The 13,761-nt window shown below is 40.1% G+C and overlaps 1 protein-coding gene across 1 annotated transcript in view; it reads right to left on the bottom strand.

The window, feature by feature from the left end:
• The window catches only part of LOC308137160 (disintegrin and metalloproteinase domain-containing protein 10), a gene marked incomplete at both ends in the record, with an annotated part of 28,965 nt that extends 16,377 nt beyond the window's left edge, over positions 1-12,588 (bottom strand). Inside the window, 8 exons of the mRNA XM_080505734.1 lie at positions 654-822; positions 1,098-1,190; positions 3,910-4,032; positions 5,194-5,279; positions 10,106-10,261; positions 10,829-10,947; positions 11,158-11,305; positions 12,549-12,588. Of these exons, the coding sequence (XP_080361860.1) occupies positions 654-822; positions 1,098-1,190; positions 3,910-4,032; positions 5,194-5,279; positions 10,106-10,261; positions 10,829-10,947; positions 11,158-11,305; positions 12,549-12,588 (934 nt within the window). The remainder of the gene's footprint in view (positions 1-653; positions 823-1,097; positions 1,191-3,909; positions 4,033-5,193; positions 5,280-10,105; positions 10,262-10,828; positions 10,948-11,157; positions 11,306-12,548) is intronic.
• Between the last annotated feature and the right edge of the window lie 1,173 nt (positions 12,589-13,761).

Here is a 13,761-nt window from a genome sequence, read left to right as displayed (position 1 = left end):
CAAATATAAGATGACCCTGATTGTAAGATGACTATGTCGTTTACAAAGTTCGTATTTGTAAAAATAAAAAATAAAAACTGATGACTGAAACACGGTGCAATGAACATGTGTCAAGAAATAAGCATTTTTACATTTCAGAATATCTATAAGGACGTTTGATGATGTTGAGCTCTTTGGAGACTTTCTGTGCCTTCAGCTGAATAACAGCTCTGTCTTTACATTTCTCCGTCAGTAATTTCATTAACGGTGGGGAAATTCACTTTTTCTTTCTGTTCACATGTTTTGAGATTCAGTGTATATTGAAACAGTCTCAACATTCTTATTTAATATTGGAAAACTCAACGGTTGAGATCATTTCCACCCCATTCAGAGCCACAAAATTGAACTCAGATGGCACAAGCAGCTAAAAAAGAAGTCAAAGTGAAACAATCAGGATACTGGTTATATGTGACTGATTCTCTTATTGCAAACCGCTGCTGTGATGTGCTGTGAAAGTGATCAACAACAAAATAAGATACCCCCATGTTGTGCTTTGCATGCGTATCAGTTGTAATCACCTCAGCATTCATATGCAGGTGAGTAGAAACTGTTGCATTGTAATTGAATTGTGAATGCGTGACGTTGAGATTTCTGATGCAGTGATTCTGACTCACCACTTTTGCCCTCCCAGGCCAGCCCCAGCACTCCACTGTAGTCCCTGTTAGTGAGCAGGTAGGACAGGCAGAAGTTCCCCCAGTTGTTCTCAGAGTAGAGACTCAGAAGCTTCTCAGGTCCGATGTACAGAGGTTGCAGAGGATCGTTTTTATCCTCTTCAGTTATCACCTGAGGGGAAAGATGGACAGCTTACTTGACGTACACATGGTGGCCTTTTTCGTTCACTTTGTTTGATTCTTAATGGATAGACTGTGACTGGTGCACTTATCAACTTATCTCCATAAATCCCTATTATAAAAAAACTCAGAAGAAGGCCATGATGTATTGCTTTATAACAGATAAAGGTTTGGAGTGCAGTGTAATATATTGCTCTGTGTTACTGGTGCTCTATATTTGAGGTTTATCCCTATAGGGGTTATTGTTTCAGTGCACCAGCTGCTTACATGCAGAGATTTCACTTTGAAGTTGATCAGCTTGACTCCATCGAAGTCCACTTTGTCGTATACGTCATTCACTGCTCGGACGTAGGATGCAATCTGTGAAAAATACAAGTTTTTGTTAGAAAACATCAGTGTCACGAACTGACTGATACACAACAGGAATGCTATGGACTTTTCTTTTCTATTTTTTTTAAACAAATAGAAAACATTTCACAGCTGGTATAGTGTCTGATCCTTCTGACAATGCATTGGATATTTCTTTGAAATGTCCCCCCTGTGGTGCCCTGAACAGAATAAAACAATACAAGCATTTTTGGCTAAATTACAAACAAAAAATATAAAAGAACTGTGTCTGGTAACCTGTAAAATGGGGCCAGCCACGGGGCCTTTTCTGTATGGGTGACACAGTTGGTCAACCATTCAGCTGGGCACGTGCAGAGCAGTCACATGCAGAGGTCCAACTCTATAGAGCCGGGCATAAACATGAAGTTGAGCCCGCTAGGAAACTATCACCCACGTAAATATTGACACCTTGACCAGAGGAGACTGTGAGTGACAACAACATTCTGTGCATTGACATTCAGAGATCAGCACAACTTTTCTCGGCCGGTGCACAAAGCTCTGGCACTCACTCAATCACATCAACAAGTGTGCGTGTTTGTAATGGAAAGAATCTGAGGAGGGTCAGAGTAGGTGATGAGAGGCCGGACAGCAGGAGGAGGACCGGACAGAATAACAGAGTAGCCACAAAAGAAGCGGCTATGAGGACAAACTGCCCAAATCTTCAGGTGACCTTGTCTCTGTTCGAAATAGATTCAATTTACTAAACGCTCTAAAAAGAAACATGTCCGAGATGGAGCCTGATATCTGTGCCTTCTTCAGTTTGTATCAAACGTGGAACACCCAAAAAATATCACAGATTTGGGGATTTTTTAAAATAATGAAATAATTGAAAAAGTAATTATATTGTAATGAAGTGCACAATCATATATCTTGATCGTCACAGCATTTAAAGGTATCATCCAACCACCAGAGAAAAGTTTGGAAAAATCAATACATTATTAATTTTCATGAAATTCACTTGACATCATTGTGGGTATACTCAGTCGGGACTTATGATTTTAAAGTCAATAACATGCTGTGAATTGTACTTCAAATATGTGTACCCAGACCCACTTGATTCCAGAAATGTCAATATTTGTAATGTGTTACTTCCAGCCCTGCCACTGACCCCAATGAAAAGGTTTTTTTACTGAATCAACGATCAAAGCATGTCCAAAGACACTTTGAGACCAAACAGATGCAACCGAATCAAATCAGCTTGAATCCAAAACCTCAGCCTCAGCGCAATAAAGAGGGTCACACAAGTTCAGTAACTTTAATACGATAATCCCTCCTCACACTTCACAGTGTGCATTAAACTACGGGGGTTCACTAAACATCCAAAATCTGGTTGAAGTTTGTGATTCTGTGTTGACGTTGTACTTGTAGATCGACTTCACTTCTGAACTCCAGCTTGTTGTTTCATGATAAAGTTCCATAGTCAAGCTGTCATAGGAGTGACTGGTTCTGCTCATTCAACCATGTGTACTTGCCGCTCTTTGCCGGGCATAAAAGCCTTGGCGTGAAGTTGTTTGAGCCAGATGTCTGCTCTCGCCATGTGACTCCATATTGTCAAAAAGCAAGAAGGTCTGCAGTGGCCTCCAGTGTCTTGACTGCTTTGTGTGTCTCGACAAGGTCTGGAATTTGGCCCGTTATACAGCGAAGTAGCGCCAACAGATTGGGTGACCAAAATCCTTCCTTAACACAGTAAGAATGAACTTTACACCAAAAGTCTTGAAATTGTTCATATTATTGACAATAAACTTAACCGCCAAACCAATAAACAAATCAAACAAACAAACAAAAAATTCCCAGAGTTGTTAATAGTTCATACAAATGTATTTTGTTGTTAAATAGCGTGTGCAGAGTGAAAGACAGTGGTTCTGAAGTTCATAGACGGCTTGGCCGACACAAAAAAGTCAAAATCAGGTCCGATGGTCAGCAGATGGGGAAATTTTCAACTTTTGGGGGAAAAAAAGCTCCAGTGGTCAATAGGGTCATCAACCTTTTTAAAATGTAAGGGCTATTTTGAGGGGCCTGAAAAGAGACAGATGTATATACACATGAAGCATTATTTATTTCTGCTCAGTTTATCCAGACTTTTAAAAGTCAAAAAATACATGTATGATAATTTTGTTAACATCACTGTTGATATTTTCACACATCTGTTACATTTTACACCCGTTTCAACTATCGTGACTGTGACATTTTATAACAGGTCAAAAACTCCTGGTTGACCTTCTGACTAATTTACTGCACATCTCATATGCCGTCACTTACTATCAGACTTTAACTTTGAGCGTCAAAGTGAGCAATAATGTAGCAGCGTGCAGGCAACATCTGAAACAATAGATCCTGCAACAAGTTTGTAAACAAAGCATGATGCACTCAGTGAAACCTCTGCTCCGAATTGGTGAATCAGTTGGATTTATTTATTTTTTAATCTCAGAAGGAGACAGTCTGATAAACAATGCACTCTATGAAGTGAATCCATTTTTCTGTTTCCAAACCCCCACCTCCCACGCCACCCCCACGAAAGAAACAAAAAAAGCCTCCAAAAAAAACCCATAACTAACAGATGCACTTGAGGCTCAAAACGTAGCACAATATTTCTTCTTGTGTCATTTTTGTTTTTTACTTTTATAACTGCTACTGTAACACTTATGATAGACAAATGACAAAGTGTCTTCAAAGGCATATTTAAAGTTCTCACCTGAGCCACAACAGCTTCTACAGACTTGAACTTTTTGTAGTAGAGGTGGTCAGCATGGAAGTGGATGAGGCAACTGGTCTTTGACTCGTCCAGAGTTCGCCTGGACCGGCTTAGTGGCGCCTCCTGTAGGATGAAACATCAGAACATGAGGCGGGAGGACAAAGGCAGCGCTAAACTATGATAAGGCCTTTTTAATTGCTTAAATGTACTTAAATTTGTTCCCCAGAGCCTAGGTGGCTTTGTCTTTGATCAGAACATTTCAACGGGGAATACAGCTTGTCTGAAACTAAACGTTGATCCTTTACTGATATGAAAGTGCCGGCGAGACTGGTGGATGTATTTCAGTGGGAACACAATGCGGACTTTCCATTGGGAAAAAACATCTGTTCCGATCATTTGAGATTCAAATAGTGGAAATGATCTCCACCGGCAGGTATGTTATTAAAAATAGATCCAAACCGATGTCTCGGCATCCATTGTCGACAATGGACATTGAGATCACCACCCACTTGGTCAAAGGTTAGTCATTAGCAACGTGCCCAAGGGGGATTTCAGCAGAATACTGATCGCAGATGTTTATCAGTGCTGTTGTTTACAGTTCACAGCAGAATGAAGTTTGTCTTGGACAGGTGCAGTACACTCTGAGCAGTATGATGGATAAAATGAATGAATGAATGACCTGTGATAATGGCAGATGGAGGCAATTCATTTATTCAGACCTTCAATCATTTATTCGGTCACATTACACCCTGGACAGGTCACCACTCCAACACAGGGCAAACATTGATATGAGATAGTTGATGAATAGTTTAGGGAGTGAAACACCTATTTACTATTTCAACTTTCAGCATGGAAGAATTGTGAATCACTTCGGCTCATGGTTGACATGAAATTAGGATGTAATGGAGCAGTGCTCAACTGTTTGCAAAAAGCTTCCCTCCAATTTCACATGCCGTTTGCAGATGTGCTTCCTCATGCTGTAGGTCTGTCTCTGGCCTCTTTCGAAAAGATGTTTCATTCAAATGAGAGCTGATGGGGATGGGGGTTGACTATTTTGTGCCATGTGCCATTCTACTTCACCCAGTTCACAAATCTGATTTTGACTAGGATTGTTTACCTTTCTAACATACCTAATACATGTGAGCCTTAAATTCAGAAACAAATGAGGACATGCATGAATAAACGGAGACATGTGAAAGTGAATTCAAAATCCAGAAATTATTATTTTTTTGTTCATTTACACTCCGTTCGTTTGTTGTGTCAGTTATGTCTGGACTGTCCCACCTGATGGGGGTCGAGGCTTTCGGTGAGGTTATTCAGAAGTTCTGCACCACAGAAAGCATCAGGGGCAGAAGTCCTGTCTGGCAGAACTGCAGGAAAAACAAACACATTTAAGTTCACGTACGGATATTGGTCATATTAAATCCACTTTGTTTTGTGACTCACCTTTGGCCAAACACTCACAGGCACAGACTGCCAAGCAAACACTGTCATGAGCAATTTTGACCTTGAATGTGTCCCTTTAGCTCATGTTCTCTCGGCATAATAAAAAAAACGGAACAGAGATAAATAACGAGGCAGGTTCAACCTTGAGTACTTTTTGGGAGCAAACAAGAAATTGTGAAAGCAAAGCTGACAAATCAACACACACATATGCAATGAGACCCAGGGCCACAGTATTCTTTATTTCTGGTTAGATCATTTAAATATCTTGCAATGGATATGGTCAACTCGGGGGCAATGACCCAAGCAGAAATATTGAATCATTTAAAATCTGAGGTTGAGAAGGTCAATGTACTCAGTGGAAATATTTGTAACAAAAAGCCTTTTGACATTGGGTATGAGCTTTGCTTCTGTAGATGGTCAATTCAGTGTTTCTACTCATCACAAGTTTGCAGCAGGAAAGGTAGGAAAGTGTATCTGGGATTTCAGCAACTACATGTCCTTTTTTTCTGACAGATATGTCTTGTCTGTTCCACACACATTGTTGCTTTAATGCCAGCATTTATCCTTGTCATCCAATCGGTGATAGCTGTGGGATTTATTTTCTCTTTGACCAATCCACCTGTAAAATGTATGATGTTTTTTTTTGTAATTTAGTTACATTAAATTAAATATGATGTTCCTCCTTTCTTAAAACCTTGTTTTATCATTTTTATGGCCTATTTTTATTTTTATTTAGTTATACTTTAGTTATTGACTGGCTCCTCAAGTTTGCAGTGAATGAATTGTTTCAGACACCTTCATGCGCTGAAGCACTTTATAAATAGAGGTCCTCCATTTGGAAATCTTGCACTGTGGTCTGGAGTCCTGAGACATTCTGTGGAAAGCCTGTGAAAGCAGCTGGTTTGAATTCACAAAAAAATTCCTACTTTGTCTGTGATTTGCAACTCCCCTGGGTCTCCACTGATTGCATTTGGATTGATGTAGCAAAGATGGGATTTCAGTCAAGGGAAACATTACATTTCTATTAATTGGCTCATCCTCTTGCACTTGCAAAAACGAAGTTGCTCAAAAATGTGTGCAAAGTAGGAAAGGTCAAGAAAACGGCATGTTAAAACAGAGAATGATAGGTTCATTATCAAGTACATGGTGTATCTCTGTATGAATATGATGGATATGGGCTATATGCAACATGAGTGGACATAAGCATTAAAAACTATTTTTTTCCCAGTGTATTATGCAATAGAACCAGCAGTGGTGGTCAAAACAAAGACCACGACACAGAAACAAAATATCCAAGCGGCATTAATGTAGACACAATATCTTTGCTCTCTGCCTACAGTAGAGTCATGTGAAATAATAATCACTTTCACATGTGAGCGACAGAATCAGGCAAAGTTCTGCCAGCGAACAGGTGACCCATGATAACATCAAGGAGAAAATACAAAGTCTGTCTTTGTGAAACGCTGTTACCAGTTCGGTCTCTACAGGTCGGAGATGAGCCTATAATGGAACAGGGACACATGATTGGATCACACCATTCTACCCAAGTCCTTCACCCAATCACAAACCCCCAATTTAGTCCATACATGGCACGAGTGGGGGTTGGGGTGGAAGCGGAGACCTAAAAGGCTGGTGTCGACCCACGAGCAAAATTATATACAGACCTCTCCGGTTTCCCATGCTCTCTCTCCCTCTCCCCCTCACTGGTAATGCTACGTTTGGCTCAGGAGAGGTGCCACATTGTTGATGAGAAAATTCATTTTATTGCCAAAAATTTTTGAAACCAAATATCCAAAAGTCAGAATGTTATCCAAAAGGAAATTGAGACACAGAGAAAAAGGCACTGAAGCACAGGAGAACAGCCACGCAGAGCCACAGAAACATGGAAACACAGACGAACCGACAATCGGAACACAAAAGAAAAGCCCGTCACGTACCCAAGCCACCAGGTGACGACTGTCACACACTCAGACAAACATGAAAGACATCAAGGTGGGGAACAGCAATCAAACACACGTTGTTGCTTTGTTTTCTGTTAGTAAAGACAGTTTATTGGTGTGATTAAATCACATCTGAATCGCTAAGTCTTGTGCATCGTTTTTATGATAAAGACGAGTCAGTGTGGTGGAGCGAGAGTCAAATAAGTGAACATTAATTTAGACATTTAACAAACAGGGCATTTTTGTACTTTTATTGGATTATTGCACTCCTGTTTTAAGGTCATGACCTTTATGTTTCTTGACTCAGTGATCTAACGTTTCCTGCTGTTCCTTCCAGCTGAAGCCTTCACGTGCAAAAATACCAAAAATAACATCTGTGAGAAACACGGTACTTTAACCTAATTTTCAAATTAAAACTGTAAACTCAGGAGCACATGCTCAAAACAAAAGGGAACAGTTCCTCAAAATGATATCATTTCTATATTTGATATCTCTGCTCTGTATTTCAGATGACTCACATACGGTTGCGTCACAGTAACTGTATCACTTCCTGTTTCACCTGGGAGCAACGGGTAACTCTTCGCACTACTACCTTATCTATCCGAATTTTTACAGCTAAAAGTGCAATGCAATTGACAATTTAATTGTTCAGCACAATCCTCATTTCACCGTTTGAATTGATTTGCCAGCTTAGCCTAGCATGAGCACCAGTGATGGCTTCTCTGTCCTCTTCTTCTCCTTTCTGCCTCGTTCTCTTGCTCAGTGTGCTTCACGTTTTCTTACTCTTTGACCTCCATTAGTGATAATGGTATCTGTATTTAGTGCAGCAGTTTGTTAGCTTTGGAGGCGAGGCCCACCCTCACACACATCACATTTAGAAGAAATTAAAAGTTTTAAAAACCTTTCAAAGTCAAGTTCAGTTTAAGTTAATTGAGCCTGTTAACGTTTATTGTATAGATATGTACTAAAGACTTTATTTCCATAATAACGAGAGAAACACTGGGTAAGACACTGAGAATGAATCACAATGAGAATGTCCATCCCAGGGCGAACAGAAAGTCACATGTCCTCCCCTAAATTCAATTAACCTCTGTTATGCAACATGTGCTGTCTCTGGACTGTGAAAGGAAAATATATGGTTGAAGAACACCAACGTATGGACAGGTTGAACTTGCAAACATGCTAGCAATATAAAGGTTGAAATACGTTGCTGAAACAAACAACCAATTGGTTTTGGTGTCCCTGACATATAATAAAACCAACAAATGGGACAAATATGGACGGGGCTGTGATACAAAAAACATCTTATAGGAAATGTTGCAGCAACAGGTCACCCACTTTTATTTTGGGTCCATTCATCATTTTAAAGTCACTAATGTGATCATTTTAAAATCTAAAATCTAATTTGTTAGGAGGAATTTTTCTGTAAAATGTTGACTTACAAACTTGTCTGATTTAATGAATGAAATCTGCATTTTATTCTGCTATCTTGATGTGTGTTGCCATTCAGCATTGTGAATCAAGCTCTTGATCTAAAAAAAAATAGTATTTGATTGTGACCAGGTGTGTTGAGGTCATTTCCCTGCATTTGTACAAATTGGACTGCGTTCACTGTGTCCTGTTATCCTACGTCTAATTGGTGTCATGACATCCAACATCCCACGGGACAGAAACGACCTCACATAACCCGTGTTGCCTCCAGACGACAACCGCAGGAAGTGAAAATGCACAACAAGGGGCATTATGTCACCCCTCATGTCCCATTTTGTCATTTTGTCATTGATTGTTTATTGGCTTATCTGCCAAATCTTTCACCGTTTCCTGCTGATACGCTGGCCGATGAATGAGAGAACAGGATGTTATCAGCTGCTGTGTTGTCTAATGGAGCTACAGTTTTACTTCAACCTTGAAAGGCTAAAGAAAGTGGCGGGAGGAGTTGCAAGGAAGGCGGCCACACAATCTGAGAAGACTTAAGGACAATCACAGGGAGGTTCTGGCACCACTCGCAGTGCTTCCAGGAACGGGCTTTCTGGAAATATTCAAATACTACTTCAATTATGTGCAGTCAACCATGGGAATCATACACAGAAAAATACACATGCACATTTTGACAGCTCATTGATGATTGCCATCTGGCCAAATCATAAGGCTAATTGTGAGCCAACCAAGACCTCAATTCAATCTGTTATTGTAGCGACCGTCTCTAAGGCCTTAAGAGTCTAAAACAGCCACCCCATGCCCCTCTTCTGCATTTATTCCCTCCCTTTTCATTTACCATTTCGGTGAACAAGTGAATCCCTCTATCCGCTTTTTTTTACCTTTACTACCCTCACTCCATCCTCCTCCTCCTCTTGCAAAAATCACACCATCCACAGTTTATCTTTGTTTTGGCTGGTTCCCAGGTAAAAAAGGGCCTCAGCAAGCCCCACAGAGTAAGTAAGTGAGTGTGGTTACATTACAACTCTGCTCTCACTGCAAGGTTCACTGCCCTATAGTAAACTTCGTCTGAACCAGAGCTGAAGGTTGCAGATACTGTATGAAACAAGATGAATAACACTGGAGTAGAAAATGTGTTTTGCTGCAGTTGTTTGTCCTTCTCTGAGGCTGCCAAGGGGGCCGTGGAACTATGGAGAGCTAGTGTAGAGAGGATTTATGTTTTGTGCTCTTTCCCATCATTTGCAAAAGGCCGGAGACACCAGCTGGAGCTCCAGTGTGTCATTTGGCTTAATTTTTTTCCCTAAAACTTTTAGGCTGAATATATGTTCAGCCAACTTTTTCTTTGAGTTTTGATAGTGCGAAAGTATCCTTACCCAAGTCGTCCTCATGATAGATGATAGAGTGGTATTTTGATGGGTTGCTGGTATATCTATAAGATGGCTCTATGTGGTAAGTCCCATTGTCTGTATCGATGGTTCCTTCAAATTGGCCATTCAGCACAGACCCGTGGCATGCGGAACCTTTCTCACCTATTAGACCGGGTCAAAAAAAAAGATAACATGTCAAGGTTTGAGAGAGAGAGAGAGAGAGAAAAAAAGAAGCTAACTGAGATAACTGATAAGCAGAGACAGAATTAGAGTAAGTACACAGAGGGTGAGATAAATGTGAAGATTAGAAGTAATATTTATGCATCAGGAGCAGAAAAGATGGGTAGTAAGGAAAGAGAAAAAGCAATAAACTTCCACGTGAATTTGTGATTCCAGTGAATGTACATCAAAGCTCAGTAAGAAGAAAATCTGTATATTATTAACTCCCCCCCCCCCAAAAAAAAGGGAAAAAAAGTGCAGTAAATGTGTCTCCCATGTGCCTGTCATCACATGAGTTACTGATGTTGATTCTCACTCACACTTTTGCTGCTGCGATTGATACAATTTAGGAATGTTATCAGGAGGGAAATATAAGGAAAAAGGAAAATAATTTCTTTTCACTTGTCTTCAATTGCTGTAAAGTATTTAAAAACATATATGTATCTGTTTCTAGTATACAAGACTTATTTCCTATTCTACAGTGAGTGCACGTAATCCAATCATACCCACCCTGCAGCGTTCCTGAGTAGATGTGTGAGAGGTCAGCTGATCTGGACCCCTCTTCACTGACCACCGTGAACTTTTCTGAAAACGCTGCTGTGTTTTGTCTCAAAAGCAGGTGGAAATTCCTAAAAGGAAACAAAGACACCGTTTACAGATGTGGCCACATCTTTAGTGTTTTGGGAGCAGCTTGCAAATCAGGGCGAAGATCATGTAAGAGACGGCATGTGGCGTTAGTTTACAATCCAATATAAAGAGTTTTCTCAAACATTTATAAATTGTTTATTCAATTGGATGGCTGGAAGTTTGTATTTGAACTTGGAGGAATGTAAATTCACCTGTGAAAAGCGGTAAAATCCAAATGGAGAGTATATTGCTGATGCTGTGTCGCCCTCTTGGCTCTTAAGTGCTTCCTGTGAAGATCTTCTCTGTTGTACGATAAACCCTCATAATATTGAATGTGTGGACTGATGCTATTGACGCCACCTGATGGGAAGAAAGACATAAAAGTTAAAAGAACGAGGCAGCAGTTTTAAACAGTTTCAGTTCTCTGATAGTGTGGCCATCATGTCTCAACTGTGCATTCTGATAATGTGATTTCTCATGTTTGTTGTAATGTTTTATTGGGTTTTTTTTTCATGGTGAGCCTGCAAAATTGTTCATTTGTGTTCAAGTCCATGTTTCAAATACATAAATAACTGCAGCTAAACTTTTTTTTTAATTGTTGGGATAGAAGCTTTAATTTTTCTTTAGTGTGAGTGAATATCACCAGTGAAAGAAACCTACATGCTAAGTTGAAGAAGGGCCATATAAAATTACAAATGAAATCAATATGTTTTATACATTATTAGTGTTAACATTGAACTTATGTGCTCTTCCTTCATCTTTATTGTCACCCTCCAAAAGTAACTCGGTATTGGTGCAACATATTTCAACATGAACTGGTTTTGTTGCACATTTTCTGATGTGTTGATGCAACAATTTCTCATATATATTATACAGTGAATCTGTAGTTTCAGTCCAGAGGTCCCATGAGGGGGGCAACCGCAATTCGCAGAGAGGACCTGAGATTTTTCTTCTTGCCAGATTTTTTTGAAAACCACAACTGTAACTTGTAAAAGAAAACCATATACTTTTCAGAATCTGGCCCAGTCTTGGGAAACTGCCAATTGGTTTGATTCTACTTTTTGTCATGCAAGGGCACGTTTTTGGCTTCACTGTAATATCTGGGTGAATCAGGGATCTAAGAAATGGTCCACAGACTTACCTTGTACTAATCTGTGGGATTCCAAAGAAAACAGGTTAAGAACGACTGCAAGTCAGTAAGAGCTCAGAGGTAGCTATTATGTCAATTAAGTCAATCTATAATAAATAATTATGGGTGCACTCCAAACTCTCTGTTCATCAGTCTGTTCCTGTGCTACTTCTGCTTCATCCAAGGTTATGGGAAGCTGGAACCAATCACACGGCTAAGTACAAAATGACACCTGTTAGGGTTTTGCTAATCTACCTCATTAGTCTTTGAATTGGAGGAGGCGGACAGGAGACACCTGCACAGGAAAATAATGAAGCGCCTCACAAAAAAGTGAAATACTCAAACTGGGGTTGTTGTTTTTTGTTTGTTTTTTTGTGAGAGGAAACCCTTTAGCCTTGTCCAAACTTTAGCCAGTCCAGCTTTAAAAGTGTTGCCTTCTTGCCACCACCAAATAAAATTTTGACTTCAGCTCACCTTTGGGAGGTCTCAGAGAGCCTAGCACATTCCAGTGCATGCTGGTGGTGAGTGACCCACTCCATTAATTGCAGATAACTTCTTAAATCTTATCTACAAGTATTGTGCTATGAGGGTTTCTTTTTGTTGTTCAGCATTCCTCAGAAAACAGGCCGAGGCGTGTCCAGAAACATCAGAGCAGACCAGTCCCCCCCGCCAGAGAGGTGACACACATACACCCAGTACAACAACCACTTAAAGAGGGTACAGTGTGAGGACACACACACACACACACACACACACACACACACACACACACACACACACACACACACACACACACACACACACACACACACACACACACACACACACCATACCTGTAGTCCAGTTAACAGTCATCAGAAACAGCAGTAGACAGCAGAGTTGAGCCTCCATTGTTTCTTTCTCGTTTCTCCTCAGTTATTTTTTTTTTTTAGCCTCTTTTGTTCCGGTCCTTTTTCGCTTTTTCATGCCTTTTCTTGTTGCTTCTCTACTCACCAGCCTCTTCACACCTGTGGTTGTCCCACACAGGAATGTGACTAGTTAGACAGTTCAAGCCACAACTCAAAATTGAAACAGCAGGGAGGCATATTCAGACTTGTTTGGTAGAATGTAAGGAGATGCAGGAAGCCATTGAGTTGAAGATGGATCGAGATTAATTGCTCTGATAGTCAGAGATTTGTCCGTTGATAAGAATATAAACAGAGTGTAATATCAGCCAATTTTGCATGTTCAAACTTTATTTCAAAGAAATTAACAACAGAGTAACATGATGTTGCTCACTCAGAAGAAGAGACGAAGTTGCCAAAAGTGCTTCAATACAAATTTTGGACATGTACAAGAAGCAGTTATTTGGGGCTTCAATTTAGCTCTGTTGTGATGTTCTGATCTGTAATCACTATCATTATTTGTTGTGTTTGCCTGCAATTGTGTGTTAATTGAGCCAATTACGTTAATTCAAAGGTGTGTCATGGTTGCTGAATTACGCTCATTTTGTCATCTTAACTTTATGATTTTGTCTCTTTTACCAACAAGGTAGTAAAGGATGTTTTTACCTGACTGGCATGTTTTCCACTGCGTCTGCAGTTAATGACCGGATGCAGATGTCAGCATGGTGCAGAGTGTGGAGGTGATTCTGAAAATAAAGATGAGCTGAGTGTTGTTGTGACTCACTCTGTGTGAAAGGCAATTG

Source organism: Blennius ocellaris (assembly GCF_963422515.1).
Source record: "Blennius ocellaris genome assembly, chromosome: 12".
In the NCBI taxonomy this organism is placed as follows: domain Eukaryota; kingdom Metazoa; phylum Chordata; class Actinopteri; order Blenniiformes; family Blenniidae; genus Blennius; species Blennius ocellaris.
The sequence above is the reverse complement of the archived record's forward strand: the minus strand, read 5'-3'. Positions and strand labels throughout refer to the sequence as shown.